Below are 25,367 nucleotides of genomic sequence, written 5' to 3'. Positions count from 1 at the left end.
AGTTGACTCAAAATTTATTTTCTGATACACAGTATGTATCAGTGTCTTTCATATTCCAGATAGTTTTGCAAGCATTGTTGGCACAATGGTAATTACACACTGGAGTGTGTAATTAAATAGAAAATTAATGTACACAATAATGAAAAACAAAATTTAAATAATTTCTTTTTTTGTCCATAATGCCTGGTAATTATATCATACAGAAGCAGCATTATTTGTTTAAATTGATACTGAATCTATCTGTATTTATAGGCAGAAATTAGAGAAAAGCAAGAGTTGAGTAAACTAAGAGAAGTTGCAGTTTAGTTTAAATCTGTGAAAATTTCCATAAGCGGCATTGACTGTCATTTTTCCTAGCATATTTGTATAAATTGTTCAGACACAAATGCTTGCTTAGGATTAGCCAGCTAAGCATTTAGAAAGACATTATTTCTCATTGAATAGTGCAAAGCTAAGGAAGAGAAGAATCAAAAGAATTTATTTGAAACTACTCCATATTTGACCATTGGAAAAGAGACAAGTATCAAGAAATCATTGTTTCTTAAACTAACTTAACTCTGGTTCATGACCTTCCAATAATAATCCGACTTTAATTTTACAAACTTTTTTTAAAGCCATTTTTTTTCTACTGTCATTTTAAAGTCTACTTGTACTGCGAGGTGTCTGTTTATCACACATCTTCCTTGACTTCTCCTAGACATATAGGTACAATACCAGATTTTTCAGCCCTGTGAATATGCATTGAGCTGAAACTGCCAAGTTTCCTGAAGTCCTTCCAGGTATACTTTTGCCTAGGAGGCATTTTAAGTGTTACATGCTATCATTCTTTCTGAAGATTTAAAGACTTTTAAAAACTTTTAGTTCTCTAGATGTCTTTTTTTTTTTTTTTTTTCTTTTTTTTACTATTCTTTGTTATGGTCTAATTCTTCATATATTTTACCACATCTCGGTTGTTTGCCTGCTCTATTGCAGGCTTGTACATAACCTTCCACCCAGGTACTTGTCACGTCCAAGACTTGCACGTCGTGTGAATTTCAAGTGTTTTATTTGTGAAATGCTTGTACCTCAAGCTCAGGCATTCATCGGGTGATTCACATCCTTTTACTTCAGAATTTTTCCTTCAGACTTTTAGTCTGAGTTAGGTACTTAATCTTAAATATTCTTCAATAGATGCAAGATAAGATTCATTTCATCTAACTTCATATGTTTGAAGTGTAAGGTTATCATCCAGACTCTACATATTTAGAGATACCTATCTGTGGATGAGAATTTCTTTGTATCCTAAGATCTTTACTGTTTTCTAGAAAAGATATTAGCAAATCCTTTAGAGTTGAATCTTTATGTGACCAAAGTGAAATGATGTGACTTCTGCACGCAGAATAGATATTGGCTAAAAGGCCATACGGTCATCAAAAATATTCTCCTTTGCAATTTTAATTGCTATTACAGTTCTTAATAAGACAGAACCTGTTTCAAACAGCCAAAACCTTGTCTAAATCTCTGAGCAGTGTGAATATTGATGTTCAGGTATGTTTGAAGATTTAGAGCAATTCACAGTAAATACAAGCCACCAGAATTTAAAAAGAATGCACAGCATCTATGAATTGTGCCGTTGGCTCATCTGCTTAAAGGTATATAGCATTTCCCGTAATTGGGTGTTGACAGTAAAAATGAGACGACAAAGGTCATTAGGTTCTCCTAAAATATGAGTCATATTTTTCTGTGCAGACTCTCTACTGTAGTTAGCCAAGTGAGATATAGAATCTCCTATTTATATTTGTAACATTGTCTCTGTTCTGTTCTTGAGAAATGCATGTGAGAAAGATAAGCGTAATAAACCCTGAATTGATAAACACACTTAGAGAGATGCAAAACGTGCAAACTGGAGCCAGTATGAAAAGCAAGCATTTCAGATGAAGCCCTTCTTTCCTTTATGCAGATGAACATGAGTAAGTGCATGGATGCACACACACACACACACACACAGAGTTAGCTGCAGTAAATACATTTAATCAACCTTGTAAAAAACCACCAAAACCCACTCACTTCTGCAATCCTCGTTTTGTATTATTACTACAGTAAGGCAACATTGTAACACTGAATGTTACTCCAAAGACACGAGATTTGTCTTTTTCAGACTTAGTCGTCTTTTGCAGAAGCTTGAACATCACAGAACAGTGCACTATTTAGTGACCTTCTGACTGTTAAGACCTTCTTGTGAACACTGAAATTGATTTAGTTTTTGTTAGTATGTGAGGTTCAACGCTCTGACCTCTTCAGGCACTACCCGAAGAATACTAAGCAGCTTCAGGAGAGTATGATACAGTGTGAATGTTGTTTAAGGTAATACTGCTTGGAAATTCTAAGCCAAATCATTAATATTAGAGTTCTTTCCTTTTCAAAATACAATTTGAAATAAAAAATGAAATCTCATACTCTTCAACAGTTTCTAGTCTACTGTTTTGTTTTGTTCCAGCACTTTGTGGATTTAATTTCTCTTCATAAAATTTGACTAATGCCTTCCAAAAGTACATTAGGCAATATGTCTGTCATGCTGTCTCTTCTCATCGCTTGAAAAATATAAATCTTTGTGTGCAAACATTCTTAGCTTAATTAAGAGGAAACATAGTTTTTCTTCTGTTTGAAAGCATGTTTATACCAATTAAGAAATTAAAATTCTTTCTTTCATTCCAAAGTTAAAAATAAAGTACTTCACTTTTTTGGCTTATTTTAAAAGGCAATAGAAAATGAGTTCTCAGTATTAATTTTTTTGGTTTATGTTTCTTCCCGTTACATATATCAGGACAGTATCATTACTACATTTTAAATTTGTTGGTTTTGGATTTTCTATTTAATTTTGCAAAACACTGTGGTTTCCATACTGATTATAAACTAAACTTGGCATTTCTAATAGATTTACCATGCAAGGAAAAGTAAAATGGTATTACAGGTACAGCAGCATTGGGTAACAGGATCTTGTATTTTTTTGTCAACTGTGAATTCTCTCTGCCCTGATACTTTCTGACTTTTTTAATTTGGAAGGGAATATATTGGGTGTCCTATTTTGTAACAGTAGAGTGAGACTAGCAGAGCTGCCAATCATCTTCAGTGTTTATTGAGTAATAAATAATGTCTAAAATACTGCAGGAAATAAGGGGCAGAGGATTTCAGGAGACATAGTTTTCTTGCACCTTAGAATCTAAGACACATTGGTTTGCTTTACAACCCTATCATACTTTTTTTGACCTTAAAGAAGCATGCGAAGTTTGCAACACTGTTTTTCTTGGCTACCCTGTTTTGATTATCTTCAAATGGTTTAGTCAGAAATCAGTGATCATAATTGTCTCAGTTTTTGAGACAAAACTTCAGGAGGAAACACTCTGGAATGAGTGTTGCTCCCCTTTTCCTCCGTCAATGAGACAAATGGGTCACAAGGAGTGAAAGTGGGAAAAATAAACCAAACTGTTTATTAACACACAAAACAGGGTAGAAAAGGATAAAAAAACCCCTCAAAATACAACAAATTCCCAGAGAGGGAACAGACACCCAGGCTCGGACCAGCCGGAGCCACCCCGCAGGCCCACCGGGGCCACCCCCGCAGACCCCCAGACCAGCGAGGAGGGAAGGAAGGCAGTGAGGCAAGGGGAGGGAAGGGAAAAAAGAACAAGAAAAAAAACCAACAGAACCTTTTCCCAGCTAGCTGGAACACAAAAGAAACCCAAAAAACAGCACAGCGCTCCCGGCGCACTCCCTCCCGAGCCTCCCCGAGCCCCTGCCCAGGCCCTGGAGCCCCTGAGCCTTTGGGCTGAGCCGTTCAACCGCCCCCTCGGGTCCGTGGCTCCGGCCCCGCCCCCGGGTCCATCGTAGAGGCACAGCGTCCTTGGGCATTGAGCGCGCGGTTAAGGAATAAAGCGGCTTCATAACATCATCCCAGGACATTAATATTTTTCTCCACGGTGTTTTTTCCCACAATGAGACCTCAGGTTCTCTTCTAGTCAATCGTCCACAAAAGCACAACACTCAGATTTCTGGGCCTGAGTAGGTAGCACTAGCTGTTTTATTTTTCATAGTAAATAATTTAAAAGCAGATTGAGCTGGGGGGGATGGGGGTAGAAGAAAAAAGGGTTCTTAGTTTCCATCAGACATAAGCTTGATGTTTTCATGTAAGTGAATACATCAGTCTCTGGTGTAAGCATTATTTTAGGTACACAAGTGGAAAACTTAAAATGTTTGGGGTAATTCTGCATCTCATGATGTTGGCCAGTATGGCATTGTGCCAAAACAGTAGTCTGAAACAAAACAGCCACAAGCTTCCTCCAAATACATTAACCATTAAATGCATCTGTATTGATTAGTTTGCTGCAGTTAGTTACTTTTCTGCTTGATACACGAATACTCTGGTTGTGCTCAGATTAGAGGCCACAAGCTGTAGCATCTATTTCTGACAAACTGGATCAGGGATGCGGACCCTGTCTGTACAGGCCACATGCAAACCAAATGCAGTACCTGTTTCCTGAGAGTCATGGATATGAAACTGGGGAATACCTCTGCCCTGCAGTAGGAAATGAGTTCCATTAGAGATGTTATTTGTAGTTCTGCATTTAAAAAACCACTTTACGTAGTAGTGTGCTATGCCCCTAAGTGAATTCTGATGGTTTAAAACATGTCTATACACGTGCGTGTGTGTGTGCATGTTCCCTTTTGGTTAACAAATGCTTACAGACAATAAAGACACAAAACCCGAGACTATATTTGAAACACAAAAGTGTGCTTAATTTGTTACCCAAAGCAATCAAACCAAATACTTAAGATCAAGATGTGTACGATGTATTAATATATTTCCATGTGTCTTGCTGTTTGTATACACACTCTACTACCCTATGTCAGTTTTATAAAATCAGCTAGTGGAAGTTGTGTTCAGCTGGTATGTAATATCAGGTTGCCCGGCAAATTATTTATTAAGGTTGTTCCACTGTCTTGCCTACTCTTTTCTGTTGTTGGTGTGGCTTGATCCTCAAGCTATTCTACTTTAAGAAGTCAGAAATGTTTACACTGAGTTTATTATAGATCAACAGGAATGTTGATTTCATTGTAAGTAATGTGCTTTCCATGACTGATGGTTCTTTGGTTTAAAGTAGCTGTTATTTGTCACACTGACAGGTACACCTACTGCGAAACGCTGGCGATGAAGTTACCATCACAGTTCAATACCTCAGGGAAGCTCCATCATTTTTAAAGCTCCCATTAGGTAAGAGGAAATTAGTGAATTAGGAGTAATTTGTTTTCCTCTTTGCAGTATTCTTGTAACAAACTGACAGTGACAGAAATAGAAATTCAATCCTTGAGTGCTTTACAGGAAGAAATAGAAAATTATCTGTCTAGTTTACTATTTAACATATAACAGTCTAATGCATACTCCCTTGCTGCTTATTTATAATTTATTCGAAATAAAGCTGAAAAAAATCATTAAAACGCAGTACAATCATGTGTGATATCTGAAAGTTTTGCAATAGAAGCTTTGCCTGAATCCAATAAAAGAGTGTTTGCAAACATTTGAATCATACATTTACACTGAAAGGTACTTTGAGGACACTTACCAAACAAATGAGTAACATTAATGATGTATATTTCATAAATTACTTTGCTATTTTGATTGGTTGTGTCAGCAGAATTATGTCAAGACAACTGAGTTTAACAGTAGCAATACTAAAATGTGTATGAACAATACAGATGAGGGAAGCTTGGGGTTCTTTTGGTTAGTAGATAAAATATTCAGGTTGCACAGTTGTTATCAGTGTTGCAAGTAGAAAAGTGTTCATAATAAATCAGTTTATTTAATCAGATTAAAGAATTTTGCAGCAGTTTATTTTAGCAGATTATTTGCTTTCCAAAATAAGCAAAAAGTTTTGAAATGTGTCTCATTCTTTGGATTGATTTAGATTTTATTCATTTAAGTTGGGCTCAACTATGTACTTGTTTTTTCATAATTTCAACAGAATCATAGGTGTCATAGTCTAGATCTTGCTATTAGTAGAGTGTCAATCATTTAATCTAGATTCTTACACCTGTCAAAAGCCAATTTAGCAGGCCTCTACTAAGATGAACTATACATTTCATGCTAAAACCTTTCTTTCAGTTCTTCCTGCTTATCATTTGCATTTGAAAATATAAGGTCAGTGTTTCTTATAATGAATCTTAAGGTTTGGTCTTCCTACTTTTCCTACTAGATCATCAGAACTATAGACAGATGTCTCTAATGCCTTGGATAACTGTGCCAAAGCTTAAACATGATTTTGGCAAGCTAGCAGTATCTTACCAGTAGTGTCTGTGTTGTTGGATGTATTCATTTGTGACTATGACAGTCCTACTAGAAGTTCTGTCTCATCTTGTAGACTGACATCACGTACTTGAACTGTGTTGCTTGTCATTGGTTAACCTTAGCTAAGAGCCAAACTCCCACTCAGATGCTCTCTCCCAGTTCTCAAACAGAACGTGGCGGGAAGATAGAACAAAAAAGCTCTTAGGTCAAAAGAGATCACGTATTAATAACCATCATGGCCAAAGTAGAGGCAACATGGGCAAACTTAGATAAATTTACTCCCTATTAAAGATTCAGGCAATGAGAAATGGACAAATAAATTGTCCATTACCTTCCTCACAGGCCTCGAGGTTCATTTGACTTTTGTGTCACTCTTTTCCTTACTATTGTCTCTGCTCTTCTGCATTTTACCCTTTCTTAGATAGTTTCCCAGAGGTGCTGCCAGCTCAGCTGCAGGGCTCAGTGGAAATGTGGGAGCTGGTTGGAACTGTCTGTTTCTGGCACAGGGCAGCCCCAACCATCTCCCACTTTGGGAGACATCGCACCCCCCAAAACCTTGCCATTAGTACACGCTCTACATGAGCTGACTGCCACCTTCACAAGTAGTTCACGTAGGTCCAGGAATATTGGTGCCCTTTTTGTACATCATGGGGAGCTTGGCTTTCTCACCAGGAGACACTGCAGCATTCCTGTCTGGGAGGCTGAGATCATGGCACTGCTTCCATAAAGTGCTATTTCTGGAAGGAGAAAGCAGTGATCATCAGGGAGGCCATCTTCCATCTCAATGTGACCAGCTAGCACTATTTGGGGTCTGCCCCTGATTACTGTGGTTCAAAAAACCTTTTTGGAATAGGGAAGACAATGCTGTTTTAGACAAGCTACCAGACTATCAAGCAGCACAGCAGAGAAGCAGCGCTTCCAAAATGAGACATCTTGTATACAAACTGCTTATTTTGGGCAGCTTATTAGACTTCCTTTTTTTATGCAGAGCACGAGGAAATTTTTGGCAAGCATTACCCTGCCCAGTCCTGTTGGGGTCTCCTCCCCCTGCCATGGAGCCCTGGGAGAAGGGCCCTGAGGGGAGGCACGGGGTTTCCCTGCCCCTGGTCAGCCTCGTTCCCCATTGGTTGGTTTGTGTTCCCCTGGGCGGGCAAGGACCCTCAGCCAGACTGTAACAGTTCCTCGGCAGAGCTCCAGCCATGTGGCTGGAGAAATAAATATCTCTGAAACTTCTACCAAGAATCTGTCCATATATATTTCTTTTCCACGGGACTCCTGGTTTGATATACACGTGTTACAGTAATCCCCGCTATAACAAATGGTGGCGAATTGCCGGCAAGACACCGATCCCTAAGGACAGGAAATTCGTGAGTAAAAACCACTCTAGATCTCTCTCTTCTCACCTTGATTTGGATATTCTCTCTGGACTATGAAAGAATCGTGGGAAGTGGGGCTCTCTGATCCACAGAAAAAAATGTATCTAGAAGTTAAAGGAATCCTTGAACAACAAAACAAGAAAGTATTGGAACTGGGAGATCTAGAACATTTTTTTAACTGGCTTTTCAAAAATTTCTTCTATATTTCTTGAGACTTACTTTTTGATATTGAACCTCCTGGAACTGTGAAATGGTACAATGTAAAAAACAACTATGGATTTGTAACACAAGATGATACAGGGGAAGATTTATTTATCTATAGAACTGCCATTAAAAGGAATAACCCTAAAAATTACCTGCAAAGTGTAGGAGATGGGGAAGTTGTACAATTTGATATAGTGCAAGGAAAGAAGGGTTTTCAAGCAGCGAATGTTACTGGGCCTGGAGGTATTCCAGTCAAAGGCAGCCATTATGCACAAAATTATAAACAATATCCATCCCAGCAACTTCCCTACCCACAACCTACTTTCTCCTTTTACCCTATACCCAATATGTACCCCTTCATAAGTTTACCCTATCCCCAGTTTATTCCTAATCCGTTTTTCACCCCATGGCTTCCCTATACAATTCCATTTCCCTACAATTCCTCTCCGATGCCAAGGGGGGGATGAAAAGGGGGAGGGAAGAAATTAAACCCTCTCCTGCCTCAGTTTCCCCACAAAGCATGCCCGGAGAGTTCTGTCTCCCTTCTGTCAGCCCTAAGATGTTCCACAGAATCTGTTTGGACATTTAAAGACTCAGGAGGGTGGCTTGTTGTCTTGAAACTGTTCTTGTTACGTTTATCCAGTTGTTTTCATTCTCCTTTTATTAAAATAAAACGGGTGAGATGTTAGGGTCTCCCCCCCGCCATGGAGCCCTGGGAGAGGAGCCCTGAGGGGACAGGCACGGGGTTTCCCTGCCCCTGGTCAGCCTCGTTCCCATTGGTTGGTTTGTGTTTCCCTGTGCAGGCAAGGACCCTCAACCCAGACCGTGAGGGTTCCTCGGCAGAGCTCCGGCCATGCAGCTGGAGAAATAAACACCTCTGAAACATCTAGCAAGAATCTGTCCATATATATTTCTTTTCCACGGGACTCCTGGTTTGATATATGCGTGTTACAGTAATCCCCGCTGTAACACAGTCCCATGCATGATCTCAGCCTTATACCACCTGCTCAAAAAAAATAACTTGCTAGGTATGATCAGACATATAAGGAACTTAGGAAATAACCCTTCTCCTGAACTGAACCTGAACCTCTGCAAGAGCTCACATGCTCCTCTCCAGAATGTTCTGTGTAGCCATCCAATAGAGGCTGAAACCAAGGTCAGTGAGTCAAGTGATCTTTGGTAAGTGACTTGCTATAAATAATCATTCTTGTAGTGAGAAAAGAAGCAAATAAGCTGGTTAAAATTATGGAAAATAGTTCTGATTTAAGACAATAAATAAGCTGGAGTTACAGAGAATAGTAATGGAGTTACAGAGAATAGCACCCCATTTCAAGAAGAGCTTTTCACAAGTCCATGCACAAAAGGGAATTCCAGTCATGAAGTATCAATGACACATTTAAAAAGCTAAGTAGAAATTCCATTATGCAATAAAGAAATTTCCAAATCACACTGCAGACAGGATTTAAGTGCATACATGCATAATGCATGCATAATTCTGAAGTATCTTGGCCTCTCCTGGCATCCCAGAAGACTCAGGCACTTGGTCCCCTACCTTCCAGCATTTGGTCAGACCAGCTGCTGTGCTGGCAGTTTTAGTGCTGCAATCATACTGTCTCTTCCCATTAACCCATATCATCACTATGAGCACACCATCAGGAGTAGCATCTATCCCTCCCTTCCTTCTCATACGTCTCCCTTCCCTACACCATCTCATGTCATGCAAAAGAACAAGATGTGATAACATGGAAATATCTACCTACAGTTGTCACGACATTTTTCTGTTTCACTCCTTCATTATTGCCAACAAAAATACAGAATTTGGCATGGGTTTAGTTGTGGATACTGATTAAGTATCACTTAAGGATGAGACAAGGACTGTGTTTGGAGGAGGCCCTAATTAGGGGTGATATGCCAGTATTGATCCTTGTCTCTTTCACAGCTGTCCAGGACACTTACCACTTACTAGACTATTACAAGACTTTCCATAATAGTAAATTAAATTGTTCCAATATTCTTTGCCACAGTTATTTCTTTGATCAGCAGTTTTATAAAATATCGCAGAATGCTTGGCAGGATTTTGCATTGGGCAAATAGCTATTTCTCAAAAACCTATCAGGCCTGGATCAGAATTGTTATGGGCCAATAAAGTCTGCTTCATTGGGTTTCTTGGCTTCATGGCAAAGATGATTCCTCATCCCATGGCTGTGGGTTTCTCTAAGGTCTCTCTCACCTAGAGAGAGGATTTGTCTTTCTTGAAATCAAGAGGAGGAGTTTTGGATTTTTGAGCTGGGTCAAAAAGTTAAGATTTAATATGAGACTATTTTTTAGCCTGTTACAGAATAATTATGGCATCAGCTCTTGGGTATTGTCATTAAGGATTCTATGGATCTAAGTTCATTATCCATCTCAGTGTTAAGCTGGGCTTGTAGGACCTATTTAAATAAGATTCACTGCTGCTAGGAAAACTCCTCAGGACATTTTTTGGTAAAACAGACCCTTTTCAAAGTTTTTCTATTTGATACTTATACCAAATGATCAGAATATTCTGAATTTGCAAAGCTTACAGTGTAATTAAAATTCTTTAAGAGTGTTTCCTTTGATATTAATTTTGTGGTTGTTCTGGAATGAGCTTTTTGTCTTTTGGAGGTTGCCTATGCCATAATCAGCAAGGTCAACATATGAATTTTTATTTATATACAAGAGGTCTCCAGTATCATTCAGCAATGTCAATCATAAAACAAATTGTTATTAATAATAAAGTCTTGCTGACTGTTTGCTGTACATTGTTCTGCTGTTGTGCATTTTGAGGGTTGTTTATTATTTAGAGATTTAGTGTAATTCACTGACTGAAATAATCAACCTCCTGTTGATGGAACTGTTGAGCTGTCCAGAACTTTATTAGAGAATTTTGTAGGTCTAGAAAGTATAAGGCTTTTAAAGTTAAAAATAAAATCTAGGCTTTATTAAAATAAGTAGTAAAATACTTAATATTTTAGGTTTAAAAATTTTATTGATTCTGTCAAAAGTATTATAAAAGGATTTATTAGCAACTCCTACCTGTACCACTGCAAATGAGTTCTTGCTTTAGGTTTAATGTTAGCTAACATGGTGATTTCCTGAGTTGTTGCTGGCTCTCCAAAATCCACTGTGATCCTTACAAAGTTTATTTCCCTTACCCTGGAGTCTTACCTGGTTTTTTTGTGCTACCCTCAGGGGCATCTCAGTCTCCTTTGTGAACTGCAGACTCATATCCTTGCCATCTCTATGTCTCTGTGACCCCTTCTCATTTTGCAGGGTATATTGTGTGGTTTTTTTCCACTGAGCATACTCAGCTATTGCTGAGGTAAAAATCAGGCAGAGATCTTTTCCTCTCCCACGGGATCCTTCCTAACCCAACCTTCCCAAAAGAACAAGAATGCCAAAGCTGAGAATAAGCAAATTAAACATATGATGCCTGTCATAGGGTAGGTTTGCATTTCTCTTAGGCCGATTGTCTTAAGATTTGTGTGGGATCACACATCTAGGCAGTAACAATTGCTGGAAACATCACAACACAGCAAATGCCTCTTTTCATGGTATCAGTACCCCGCAGGAAGCTGTAGCTCAGCTGGTCAGAGCATGGTGCTAATAACACCAAGGTTGTGGATTTGATCCCTGTACAGGCCATTCACTTGACAGCTGGACTCAGAGATCCTTGTGGGTCCCTTCTAACTTGGAATATTTTATGATTTCTGTGATTATGGCTATGGAGCGGGGAGTAGCAGATGTTTTATTTAACATAAACACTTTGATAGTCTTTCTCGAAGTAATGTTCCAGAGTTTGGACTGGTACCTTACACTTGATTTGAAGTCTCATCTACTTAGGCAAGGGCTGCAGTAGCAGATAGTATATGATCATGTTGTGTTTTGTTCTAAGAACAGGAAGGAGCAGCTCTGATTGCTCTAGGGCTGTCGTGTGGGAAGGCAAACAGAGTTCCTTGGAGAGATGAGGGCACTGCACCTTCCATGCAAGTAAGCTGAGTATTTGCAATGGGAACATCTAAAATGCTGAATGAGGTCATGAAGGAGTAGTCCATGACTAAGTGAGGCAGAAACAGCAGGGAACGGACTAAAAGACTTGTGAACTTGTTTGCAGTCAAGTTCATGGACTTGGAGGTGGCATGGCCTGAGACAGGCTGTGTAGCTAGGAATACACAGAAAATTAAAGAAAGCTGCTGATAAGTAAACCTTCTGGGATGCTGTGGAAGGAGGGAAATTTCTTTCTTAACCTTTTATTCCTAGCTTTGCCATGAGATTGATGTAAGTTTTCTCTACTTAAAATTAATCAATTATTCGAATGTATTATTTTGTGTTATGGTAAAGCCTGGATTTAAAGATTTTTAAATACCTGAATTCATGTCTTTTGATATGCTCAAATTGCTGAATAGGTGGGATAATTCCGCTTTCAGAATCTGATTGATTGATGGACTTGTGATAGTTGTCTACTGCTGCAGACAGTCAGATTTCCCAGCAGGCAGACTCTTCAGTGGAGAATTTAATGCCAACTTCTTTGCTTCTTTTTTTTTCATTAAAATTTTCTTCTGTTCCATCAACTCACTGTAGTTGTCTATGACTAAGAACATAATTTTTTTGGCTACTGTACATATATAGGAGCTACAAAACATTATAGTTACTAGAGCAGGTGCTTGGTTTAGACCCATAGAAATAAAGCATAATGACTCCTTCTGCTGACATGACCTAGTATTGTACAGAAAGGACTCCAAACAAAAACATGCTGAAACTCCAGAACTGAGGCTATAATTCTGAGACCCCAGCATTGAACTGACAGGTCTGTAATGGAGAAAATGCACTTTTCTTGAATTAAGTTCCATTTTGCTAAATTTTCCAGGTGTTGATGTATGGAAAAGAAACATACAAAAATATATGACTAAGAATGGCTTTTTGACTACTGTGGTGTTAGACTTGACAGACTTATTAATGTGAGATGATTTACAGGCAATTTCAGGTGAATTCTTCAGACGGAAAAAAGAATTTTCAGTGATGATGAATATAATGCTGTGCAATTGATTTTGTGTGCATTATTGATAAGACCAAGTGCTGTCTGACAGTAATTGCATATTATTGGTGCTATTTGTTAACATTTTACATTTAAGCAGAAACTACACAGTGATGTGACTCTATGCTATTTCCATTATTATACACTGCAAAAGTATTAAGCTTTCCTGGAATCACTTTTAACTACTAAAGTAGGATCATGATGCATAACTGCTAAAAGAAGAGATATTTTGAAGAATATATCTGTCTAGTCTTAGCATATTGACATGGTATCAACAGTTCAGGGTGATTGTTTGCTTTCAATTTCTGAATTTGAGAAGGAGCATCTTACTTTAAAATAACTGGCATTTTAAGGAAAAAATACATCCATTAATAAAGTATATGTATGTCCAGTTAGTACTTGCCTTAGAGTTTTCTATTATCTTTGTTTATAAATACAGTCTATGGTTGTACTCTAAGGTGAGACTTCCAAGACTTGATAGAAAAATTGTTCTTTAAATTATTAAATGCATTTTGTGTAACTGAACTTGTTACTTGGTTTTGAATATCTCATTCTCAGTGAAAAAGGCTTAATTCTGCAAAAAATTAGTCATACAAATAGTTCCCATGAGCACAGCCCCTCTGAGATGACATCTAGATACCTTTTTTCTTTCTAGATATTAAGTATAGCACATGGATATTTTATTTCTAAAATACAACTAGTATTTCTGTCTTGGTTTGGTGAATTATATTAAAAAATCTTCCTGTGTTTTACAGATGGAATAGATTTTGTCTGATATATACATATATTTTTAACATTAGCAGTTATTTTTCTTGATCTGATTTCCAGGCTCCCCTGGACCATCCAGTGATCACAGCAGTGGAACTTCATCACCTCTCTTTGACAGTGGCTTACATTTAAATGGAAACTCAACTAACACGGTATGCAAATGAATAATAAAAGCATGGTGTAAGCTCTGTAAGTTCTTTTCCTTTTCTGAACTTCAAAATGATAGAGTAAGACTACCCTAGTTTTGTTCTTGTTGTTTGCTTTGATTGATTTTTAAGTGCTTATACTGTAAAATTCCGTACTTACAAAGTCGACAACACATGGCCCTGAACTGCTACGTTTTTACTCTGAGACAGCTGAGAAGCTTGGAAGAGTGAACACAGTAAGATTTAATCATTGTTTAGACATGAATTCATGTAATACTTTTGTCATACTTTGTTGTAGTATTGTACTGATTAATTTAATCCAGCTAGAGATGCTGAAATGCAGGTGGAATTAAGAAAATAATGTAAAGTTAAATTCTTGAAGCAAACTTTTTTAGTAGGAAAGATAGGGAGAAAAAGAGAAAGAAATGAAAGAGGAAAAAAATGTCACTTTCTTTAACCCAGAGGATATTCAGTTCTTTTTTCTGCAGTGAGCAACTGTGATTAAATTAATTGCAGCATTGTGGGGAAAGAAAAGAAGTTCCTTTCCCCAGGAAAAATGGTAGTCACCAAAGCCAAAGAAGACAGGATGTCTTAGTAGGCAAGAGTACTGTCCTTTCAGTAATGAAGATTGAAGATGTAAATACTAGCTGTACAAGGACGTGGACCTTCATGCTCAAAACCTGTTTGACACCCTACAAATCTCAGCTCTAGTTTTTCAGTTGGATATAAAATTACACAGAAAGTGAAACATTTGGAAGAAACATAAAGATTTCAGTTATAGGCTAGCTGTGTTGAAATTAGTTAGAATAGGAAGGAATTTGGGCCCAGCTAGAGTTAATTAAAATAGTTAAGAGAGCTGGACCTGAAATGGGTTTTAAGATGTTAGTAACTGATTACCAAATAACTGATGATCTGTCATTTGTACGTTTGCTTAGCTGTGCTTAGAACGAGGAATAGAAACATTGATAAGTTGGTGTAGGGAACAAGGACAATTACCAATTTCCTCCCTTGGTGGGTACCCGTTCAAAAGTCATGCAAGAGGAAACTTAAGAGGTCACTAAAGTAATTAGGATTGTTAAAGTTCAGAGAGGTGAAAAGGTCAAAATGAGGAAGATGAGTTACTTCATCTTTTTAAGACCACTGACCCAATTCAAGACCACCGACTCAATTCAGAACACACACTATGCATGCTTAATGACATTTAAGCTCATTTCCATACAAAGCGGAGAATGGGAGGTGTTAATGTTATGAATATGTATTTGTATTTTGGATATTCATAATTTTGGTAAATAAAAAGCTTTGGTTTTGCTTGGATTGGGGCCTTGCATCTTAGGGAGCTATCCCACGCAGTGCCTGGCCCCAAATAAAATATGCACTTTCTAACTCTAAACTGTTAGAGAGTTTTTGTCCGTCTCAGTTGGATATCGATATTAGATTGCTCTTCATATTTTGGTAAATCAAAAGAATACCCAGTGAATGAACAGAAGGCTTCTCTGTTTTTGCTTTCCTTCTTAGACAGTGATGTCAGTGTCTGATGCTTACTGTACTTCTCTCAAGCTTTGCATTCTCTGAGCACTATCTCTCTATACTACTCCTTAAAGCTTGTTTCCATCTGTTAAAAATATATTCATATATGATAATAAAAATGCATTATGTACAATAAATAAATAAATAGAAATATGCTTTTCTGTGCTGATACCTGTACCTTAGTGTTTGGTGTCCAAACTGGTCATAGATACAAAAGGTTTCATGTTTATTTGTTTGCAGTTATCCAGATGATTATTACCTTTAATTACTTGTACTGTTGTCTTACTAAACAATCCAAATCTGTCCTCAGGGTCCAGCATTCTGAAATGTCTGTCTGCCAGGTGCTCTGGAGGCAAAGAAAGTCCTTTCTGCAAAGAACTTACATTATGAGGAGAGGGCTATGGCCAGTGATTGCATTAGCACATTTTACTAAATTAATGCCTACTAAATGCTAGAATTAGTATGTCATGATAATTTTTAATAATCATTATGACTACTGTGTGAATTAGACACTTTGAACTTTTCATATTATACAAATATAAATAAGTGGCTGGAATTTTGTAGACTTGTAGCAGAGTAATTAAGAGTTAGTTGCCAAGAGAGCACACAAAAGACTGGGTATAAGCTTGAAATATAAGCACAAAAACACAAAGTAAAAAATGGTGTAATTGTAAGGTACTTGGTTGCTTTTATACAGCACTTAATTTTTCTGAAGCCTGACATAAAGTCACATGAAGACCCATGTATGCAACAGACACTATGACCTAGAAGTGGAATAAATCTCTTGATCTGAAAATCTATTATTCTCTCGCAGAGTATGAAAGCAAAGTAACTTTGAATTGACTTCCAGTTCACAGTGTATCATTTGGTTATGTAAATTCATAAAAAGATTAACGTAATAAATACAAAAAAATATCTCCCTTAGAGGTACACAGTGGTTACTCTCGTGAAAGTAATCATCACCATGTCTTCCATTTTTTGCTGAAGAGAAAGGTAAAATAGATGGACGCAGCCAGCTGCACTTTGTTTGGACTGCTGCTGTGCTGAGGACCTTTATGAAATGAGATAAACACACTGCAGATAATTTTTCCTCAATTATTAAAATATGAAGTGACTATTTCTTTTTCACCTCAGTGAAAAATAGTCCAGACTTCTTGTTTCTGATTATACCTCTCAGAAATCATAACAATAGAAGCTGGAAAAAAACTTTTAAATAACACCTTCCTACTTCACTACAGTAGAATTGTCAGGAAAATTTTTTAGACTGAGATGCTTGGTTAGATTTAGCTGTGTTTTTCTAATTCTGATTAGAGTTGATTGGGACTTTCACTATGACATTAATGAAGTAAATGAAAGCTATCTTTAAAAGTCTTATCTTTAATTAATCCCCACTGTCACTGCTAATCTTTTCAGCAGTTATTTCTTCTCGTATTTAACATTTGATCATCTTGATCATTTCTTCTACACAGAAATTTCCCAGTGAAGTTTAAGTCACATATGGGTTGAGTTTTGATCTGGTTTTTTGTTTGTTTTTTTTTTACTTAGAGTCTTAACAAAGCTGATGAAGGAATATAGCATTGGAAATACAAAGAAAGTCTTACTGGTTGCTAAATAGATGAATACTGAACAATATTTGCTGCTTTATGGCATCTAGTACTAGTTTAAAAAATGTCCACTTAAACCATTGAAAATTAATCTGAAATTCACACACCTTCAAAGAAGATGAGTTCAATTTTTTAAGTGGGGCTCAACTAAATCCAAGTCTGTTCTCACTGGAAAAGAAGTGAAAGACCAATACAGGTCAGAAAAAGCTTACGGCTACTTATCTTTGAGGAAAAAAGTGCAGCAGGATCACAATGGAACTAGTATGCCAAGTAGAAAACAGTAACTTGTATTTGTGAGGTATCTGGTTTCAGTTCTTAATTATGCATATTTTCCCCATACACAGCTCTTTCATGTGAATAGTTTGTTTTTTACAGTTCTTATGAATTTGCTCATTTTGAGTTTGCAGTAGCAGGGAACAGAAAAATGCTTCGGAAATATAGCCAAATTTGTTATTTTTTATTAATTATTCCTCATAGAAATTGATAATTTCCTTTATCCTATTCAGTTTTCTTTTTTTTTTTTTAATTACACTTAAGGTATTTTGAGTTCCTTTGCTTACTTGATGGATTATAAGGAGTGCTTCATCTGACTAGTCACCAGGAATCAGCTTTAGGGAGAGTTGGTTTGCTCTTTAGGTTGCACCAAGTGTTGAGTACCTTTTGTTTGCACAGATAGATAAAAGAGTTTTGAGGAGTGGTGTAATTTATTAATGAATGATCCTCTTCTGCTTGGCCTCTGATTCAGGAGTACAGTATGAGAGCTGCAGAGTAATTAAATTTGCATTTAATTCTTAGATAGAATAATCTCTTTTTTTCTCATATTACCTGTTCTTCTGCATGTGTTTACAAATGTGCACAAATGGACCACTTCAGGTCAGAACTAGGTTATAAAGAGAAGTTAGAAATTTGAAACTCTCTTGTATGAGCATACAAAATTATGGTCATTTCTCACCTGTTGCCAATCTGGTGAAGAGAAGGAGCTGCCATCTCTCATGTGTTTCAGCAGGGAGTATCGGAAGTCCTTGATTAGAGGGAAATATGCATGGTAACATGAGGATGAAGACTAGATGAGGAAGCTGAAGTGTTAGAGGAAATGAAAGCGTGCGGTTTTTTGGGGTTTTTTTTAACTAGAAAGATCCTTCTACTATTTTCCCAAGTTAGTGTTTGATTACTGTTCCAAATACGGGGTCCTGGTAATGATCAGTGTGAAAGCAGAGAAGCGTGTTGTGGTGATGTTTCTAAATTTGATGTTAGCATAGATGAACTCTGGCAGTTCAGGTACATGTGTAAGTGGTGTATAGAGAAAAATGATAATAAAATTGAGTAACAAGTTCTCCTGCTAAGTTGCAACCAGTGTCTTTCCACTAGCTCCAGCAAAAAATTGACACTTACTGAGTTCATAGAGAGAGAAGCAAGAGTCGAGGCTCAGATTTATCCTGAGGAGTGTGCAGACTGTGTGAAGTTCAAAGAGTTTCCCTAGCCCTGAGCTAATTTTTCTAAGCAAGGACAGCATGCCCCATTTGGGGATATAAACAGCTGCCAAAAGCTGTCTGTAACAGTTGAAGTTTGGGTACACTTGCATTTATAGTGTAAAACTACAACAATCTCAACATCGTATCTTTTCTTTTCCTTATATACATTTAATGTTGGATTTTGATTTCTGACTGCTATTGTAGTTTTTGAGGAGTCATAATTACTTTCTGCTTTTTGTGCTGAGATTTAATATAAGCTACTCTCACCCCTGTCCCCTATCCCCAAAGGAAGAACATATCTGGAAAGATGTTCCAGGCAAGGTTATTGAGGTTACTTGGAAACCAATTACGTACTAGCTCAAGGGAAACAAATTAATGAAAAAGGTGCAAGATTCTGTCAAATAGTCCATATGTATTCTCTAAAAATAACTTACTCAGGCTTGTACCCCATTGGTTCATAATAATCTATTGGCACCTAGTAGCACAGCTGTAATGAAATATTCATTAATATTTCCATTGTAAATCACCTCTAGAGAAACTTACATAATTGAAAGGGTTTTAATTTGTTTAATTTGAATAGTAATCCAATTGATAATCCAATTGATTTAAGTGCATAGCTATTGCAGTGAATAAGGTAGTGTGAGTCCCTAACATGTACTGTTAAACGGGCTCTCTATGTAAACTTCGTATATAGGTGCTCAGTGTCTGCAAACTCATACATTAATTAAAAAGAATTAAATGTCTTACAGAGCAATCATTACATTTCAAAAGCATGTATCTGATGCAGCATTGGAGTTAAAAAGTGGGGGGTTTTTGTGATAGGAAAGGAGGGGTTGTTTCACATGCTGTTTCACCTTCCTCCCATTTAATTAAGCATCTGTCAATTAAAATATTGTTGAATAGAGCTGTGTAATTAAAAGCTGCTGCTTTCACTGAATTTTGAAGACATCATATTACAAGTCCAAATTGCTACTTCACCTGAAAGAGCTTGTTTCCTCTATAGAAGCCTTTATCTATTGAATGATTCGGTGATGCATACTTTAACAGATAATTACTGTCTTCTTAAAACTGTCGCAGAATTGTGCACCTGCATCTAAGAATTCCATTAAAAGTAAGTAAATACAGACCCTCTCCTGAATTCATGCTGCATCAAAGGAATGCACAGGTATTTTGATATCATAATTAAATCCCTCTGACTTCTGAGACAAGTTGAAAGCTCCGACTCCTATTTACAGTAGATATCACCATAATTTGTTTTTTTGGCTGGGCATCACAAGAGTTTCACTCATGCCTCATTTGGTATTTGTTGTTCAACGATTAAAGTAAGCTGATGTGAGAGTCTTTTACTGCTAAATGGAGCAGTCATGTTTTCTTCTCCAAGCAACATAAAGCCCCTGCTTCTTGTCTGTCCCTGTAATAAGTATTAGCAAATGCTCAGCCTTACATAGGTCAGATCAGTTCATCGATATACAGAAAACTACCTATGTATATATATATATACATACATTTCAGTCACAGACCGGACTAAAAACTATAGAGAGAGCATATTCAATTCACTCTGAGCTGAATGTTGCTGGGCATTTTTGCAAGAAATTATGTAACTCTAATTCTCTTTCTTCAGAATAAGTGTAAGACAAATCTGTCTATTTGCAAAGCATATTATATTGAAGGGGGTTTTTTTTTTGAGTATGCTGAAACATTTTTAGTAATGGAGCTTTGACAAAACACACTCCGGTTGGCATCAAAAAGGTGCAAGAAAGCTGTTTTTTTATAATCTAAAAGATTTTAATGAAATCTACTGAAACGTAATGGCCAATGTTTTCAGTTATAGCTTAAGGCAATGAAGCTATGCCAAGGTATTTTAGCATTTCAGAGTTTAAGGCATGTCTGGAAGACACTCTTAGTCATATGATTTAGTTTTGGGTAGTCCTTTGAGGAGAAGGGATTTGGACTCGGTGATCCTTATGAATCCCTTTCAACTTGAGATACTCTGTGGTTTTATGTTTCTATAATTTAAACCGCAGAGTTGTTTAAATTTAAACCATCAAATCACGACAACAAGGAAAATATATCAATATATAAATATCAAATATATTAATGTTGCTACCATTTTCATATACATATTTTACAAAGAGATATTTTATATTCTTTTCAGAAATTCTCAGCAATGCTCACTAAAATGGAAACAGCAACAATTACCATGTGAAATAAATAACAGCATTATCATTATCATCTCTTTTTGAACCAGTATCAACAAAGACAGTAATCAAGATTAGTCATACCTCTTACATATGCTTGGTAGAAATACGTTTGTGGAAAAGGATCAAGGCTTTAATGATGCACTTTGAAATATTAAATCCTCTAAAGCAGAAAATGGATAAATTCCAAATTATCAGTAAAATGTTGTATTTTTTCCTAATGGATATCACACTTGATTCTTATTTCATAAAGTGGTACAATCATGGACTCATTTAGGTTAGAAAAGACCTCTAAGATCATCAAATCCAACCTGAGCTTAACTTAGAATGGCCAAGTCCAGCACCAAACCACATCTCTAAGTACCCTTGTCACGTATCTTTTAAATATCTCCAAGGATAGTGACTCAACCATTTCCCTGGGAAGCCTGTTCCAATGCTTGACAACCATTTCTGTGAAAAAATTTTCCCTAATGTCCAACCTAAATCTCTCCTGGTACAACTAAGACCATTTCTTCTTGTTCTATCACTTGTTATTTGAAGGAAGAGACCAACCCCTACCTGGATACAGCCTCTTTTCAGATAGTTGTAGAGAGCAATAAGGAGCCCCCAGAGCTGCCTTTTCTTCAGCCATTGGTGTTCTTGGCCACCTGGGCAGACCCTGGCTCATGTTCAGCCACTGTCAACCAGCACACCCCGGTCCTTTTCCACCTTTCCAGTGACTCCACCCCTGGCTTGTAGCACTGCAGGGGGTCATCATGACCCACATGGAGGACCTGGCACTTGGCCTTGTTGAACCTCATACAATGGAAAGAGTCTGTCCAGATCCCTCTGCAGATCCTTCTACCCTCCAGGAGATCAACACTCCCACCTTGCTTTGTGTCATCTGCAAACTGACTGAAGGTGCACTTGATCCCCTCCTCCAGACCACCGATAATGATGTTAAAGAGGACTGGCCCAAATACTGAGCGCTAGAGATTACAACATGTGACCAGCTGCCAGCTCCGTTCACCAGCACTCCCTGGGCCCAGCCATCAAGCCAGATTTTACCCAGTGATGTGTGCACCTGTCCAAGCCATGGGCTGCCAGCTTTTCCAAAAGAATGCTGTGGGGGGCAGTAACAAAGGCTTTACTGAAGTCCGGGTAGATAACATGCACAGACTTCCCCTCATCTAGTAGGTCTTGTCATAGAAGATCAGGCTGGTCAAGCAGGACCTGCCTTTCCTAAACCCATGCTGGCTGTGCCTGATCAGCTGGTTGTCCTGCATATGCCTCATGATGGCACTCATGATGGTTTCTGGTCAAAGACCCATCCAGCCTGGCCTTGGCTACTTACAAGGATGGGGCATCATTTGCCAAGTGAATTAACCCTGCTTCAGCCTTCCTGAAGCCCATGTTTAATGAAAAAGCTATACCAACCTAAAATAACACTGTCTGCTTTCAAGGTATGGCCCTAGCAGAAACTGGAAATTAAATTACTAGAGAGGGTTCAGAAAGACTTTCTTCTGATGACATGATATTTTTCTTGCATAAATTTAAAATCAATGACAGTTTAAAAGAAAGTAAGGTAAAATAACTGAGTTTCCCAAACTCTGCAAATTATATGTCACAAAAAGATGAAAAATTGACACTCCCAGACAGCTGGGATCTTTTCCCTTCCTTTCTGTGGTCTTAATGGAAACTTAATTATGGAGACACATCTGATTATGTCTCCCCATTAGTGGTAGACTTTCTGGACTTATTCTACTTCTTGGAAGACTTTTTAGTTGCACCATAGTGAGTTGTTTTATAGTTATTTAAGAAAGTGACAAAGCACTTGCCTGCAATGTCATTCATAGGTCAGTGATTGATCATGGGATACAGAGTCAGGCCCTCCTCCAGGTCAGCAGTATACAGCTGTCCCAGGTAGGTAGTGATTATGTGTCATTACAACTTGATTCTTGTTCACTGTTCTGTCAAAACCAAGATTTTTGTGTTCAATCCATTTCTTAATGGACAGGTGTTCCAAGCTAATTGGCATTAATTGGCAGCACTGTTGGTGACCTCTGCAGAAAACCGAAGGTATAAAATGAATGAGAGCATAAAGCCACAGTTGCAGAGATGGTCTCTATTTTAGTGCTTTGGAGGAATGGTGTGGAGAGTTTTCAAGATGAGTAGCACCAGCTGTTTAGTAGAGAAATGGCTTGAAGGTCAGTCAGCTCAGTATACTAGGTCAGACCAAAGAACTATCTAGCCAAAAAACTCATTCCCAGCAGATGCCCTCAAGAGAGTGCAAAAGCAGAGGAAATACGTGTAATTGTTTATAGGGAATAATTCCTGCACCTCCTGTGACTTCTGACATAGGTGCTTCCTGAACCAGTTTGTTATGTAGACTAACACATTCATTCTCTGTTTTTATCCTACTGTCTTTTACTTCTAATCAATACCCCTGCTTCTTATGTGAAAATGGGAAGTGAACCACTGTTTCTTAACCCCTTTCTCTTTTATTTTTTTACATACCTCAGTCATACTATTCCCTCAGCAGTTTCTTTTCCAGACTAATGAATCTTTGTTAACCTAATTGTTCAAAGACAATTCTGCTCTTTTCAACATCTAAATTTCAAGATGTAAATTTTGAGTGGTAATCACCTGTTCATATCCCATTACAGTATGGGGAAAGTTAATACTGTCTTTCTTCATGTGCACTGCTATACATTTATTTACTATATTTTTAGCAGTTCTTTTATCTCTCAATCATTCAGTAGAATGAGCTTCTTCCACAGCTCTTTCTCTTGGTTTTCTTTTCATCATTTTTTACTGCTTGTTATTCATAGGAAACTTGGTCAGTCTGGTGTTCACCATCTTTTCCAAATCATAAATCAATATCCTGAACAACCTTTGTAACTGTGGGAGTCCACGGATAGTAGCCTTCTGCTCTGTTTTCCTTGCTACAGTTTTGATAGTTATTAATTTGATAATTTCATCATATTCCAAAGCAAATCAGTTAAGAACATTTTATGAGGGATAAATGGTTTTCTGAAACCCAAATATGCCTTAACAATTGCTTCTCATCTATTAGCTAACAGTTTTGGACAACTCTAAAAGATTTGTGAGGCATGTCCTCTGTTAGCAGAAGTTGTACTCGGACTTGCTTCCTCCTCAGTTTCTTATTTTTATCCATGTGTTTTGAAGAGGATACATCAAGGAATCTCAGACTGAATTGTTAATAGATTATAGGTTCAATAGAACAACATGAGCTTCTGGTCCTATGATAGTGTTTTGTTTCTATGCAATGGTGTTATGTATGTATGCCCTGTTTTGTCCTTAAGATGAAGAGGGGTAATTCCAACTTTGTGCTCTACCATAAACTGGTTAGTAGAATACAGCTTCACAAGAAATACATATTTGAAACTTAGACTAGTCTGACCCCTTCATATCCTTTTGCTGTTCTTGGCCATTAGTGTTCAGATCATGCAGGAGGGTTTCTGCAGCTATAAGTAGTTTGGAACTGTGGGAAAAAAATAAATTACTCCTTCTAGTGTATTTTTCAAATATCAAAGCTTTGAAATTGTGTGGGGAAGACCCATTTGCTTTATGAGTTTATAGCAGTTTTAACAGTTTAGCATTCTGACGTGAATATTTCTATGCTTCAGTTTCATAGCTTTGGGGTTAATAGATTTTTGACCAACTGGTGTTGGCCATTTTTTCCCCTTCAATTCATTAACCTAATGAATGGCTGTGATGTACATTTTCTAAAATTCTAACTTTTACTTACATTGAGATACTTTTTCTTTACACTTATACCCTACTGAAGCATTTAATTGAAGTGTAAGGGACTCAAATGGAAACATTAAATTGCCTAAGTGATTAACTCATTAATTTTTTTTGCTGCCAAATGCTCTTAAGTTACCTAGAATATTACAGAATATTGTTCAACAACCTGATAAAAGAAGTACAACTAATAGTTCACAAGTAAAAGAGTTTTTTGTGTTTAAATTGTCTAGATGTTTTCTGCATCTTTAGAGTTTAGAGGGTTGGAACAATAGATGATGTTGCATGAATTTTTATGTTCCTTAATTTTCTCATTCTTTGTTTTACTGATTTTAGTTATTTTCAGTGATCATAATCAAGTATCTATGTTTGACTGCAATAAGCTACCTTCTGTTTTATTCCTAGGCATTTCAGTTTCCAGACAGACAATGTTAGATTATGTTGATCCTTTCCAACTTCAGATTGCATGGGGTTCTGTCAATTATTTTAGTTTGTGCAGAATTCTCTACTATGTGTCAGATTCTTCACTGTGATACTAATAAATTTATTCTAGATTTTGAAGACACCTTAGCCTTTTGTGTCTAATTTTATAAAAAAAAATTACTCTGTGGACTTGATTATGAAATATTCGTACTGCAAAAACACCAGGTGATCTCAATCAAATAAAAGCTGTATGGTTCTAGGGATAGCAAATCCCTGTTCCCAAAAAGATTGCTGTCTGAAAGTTTCCATAGTGTTACCAACTCCAGAAGTTTCATTACAAATTTTTCATTTACTAGGAAAGTGTACTTCAGTCACTGTCTCAGTCATACAGTCAGAATGTGAAACTCGCCATTTTGATTTATTTAAAGTAAATAGAAAGATCAGCCCTTGCTGACGGCAAGAAGGAGCTTTAGGAGGAAAAAATAATCCTAACTTCTTATGAGCAAGAAAAAGAAATAGACAATTCC

General features: G+C 37.3%; 1 protein-coding gene across 1 annotated transcript in view; it reads left to right on the top strand.

Annotated features, from left to right (window-relative positions):
• Positions 1-25,367, top strand: part of SNTG2 (syntrophin gamma 2) — a 157,998-nt gene that overhangs the window by 58,001 nt on the left and 74,630 nt on the right. Inside the window, exons 7-8 of the mRNA XM_048299092.1 lie at positions 5,161-5,248; positions 13,784-13,875. Of these exons, the coding sequence (XP_048155049.1) occupies positions 5,161-5,248; positions 13,784-13,875 (180 nt within the window). The remainder of the gene's footprint in view (positions 1-5,160; positions 5,249-13,783; positions 13,876-25,367) is intronic.

This window comes from Corvus hawaiiensis, chromosome 3 (genome assembly GCF_020740725.1).
Source record: "Corvus hawaiiensis isolate bCorHaw1 chromosome 3, bCorHaw1.pri.cur, whole genome shotgun sequence".
Classification (NCBI taxonomy): Eukaryota; Metazoa; Chordata; class Aves; order Passeriformes; family Corvidae; genus Corvus; species Corvus hawaiiensis.
Note: the sequence above shows the minus strand (reverse complement) of the source record. Positions and strands in the feature narration are given on the sequence as shown.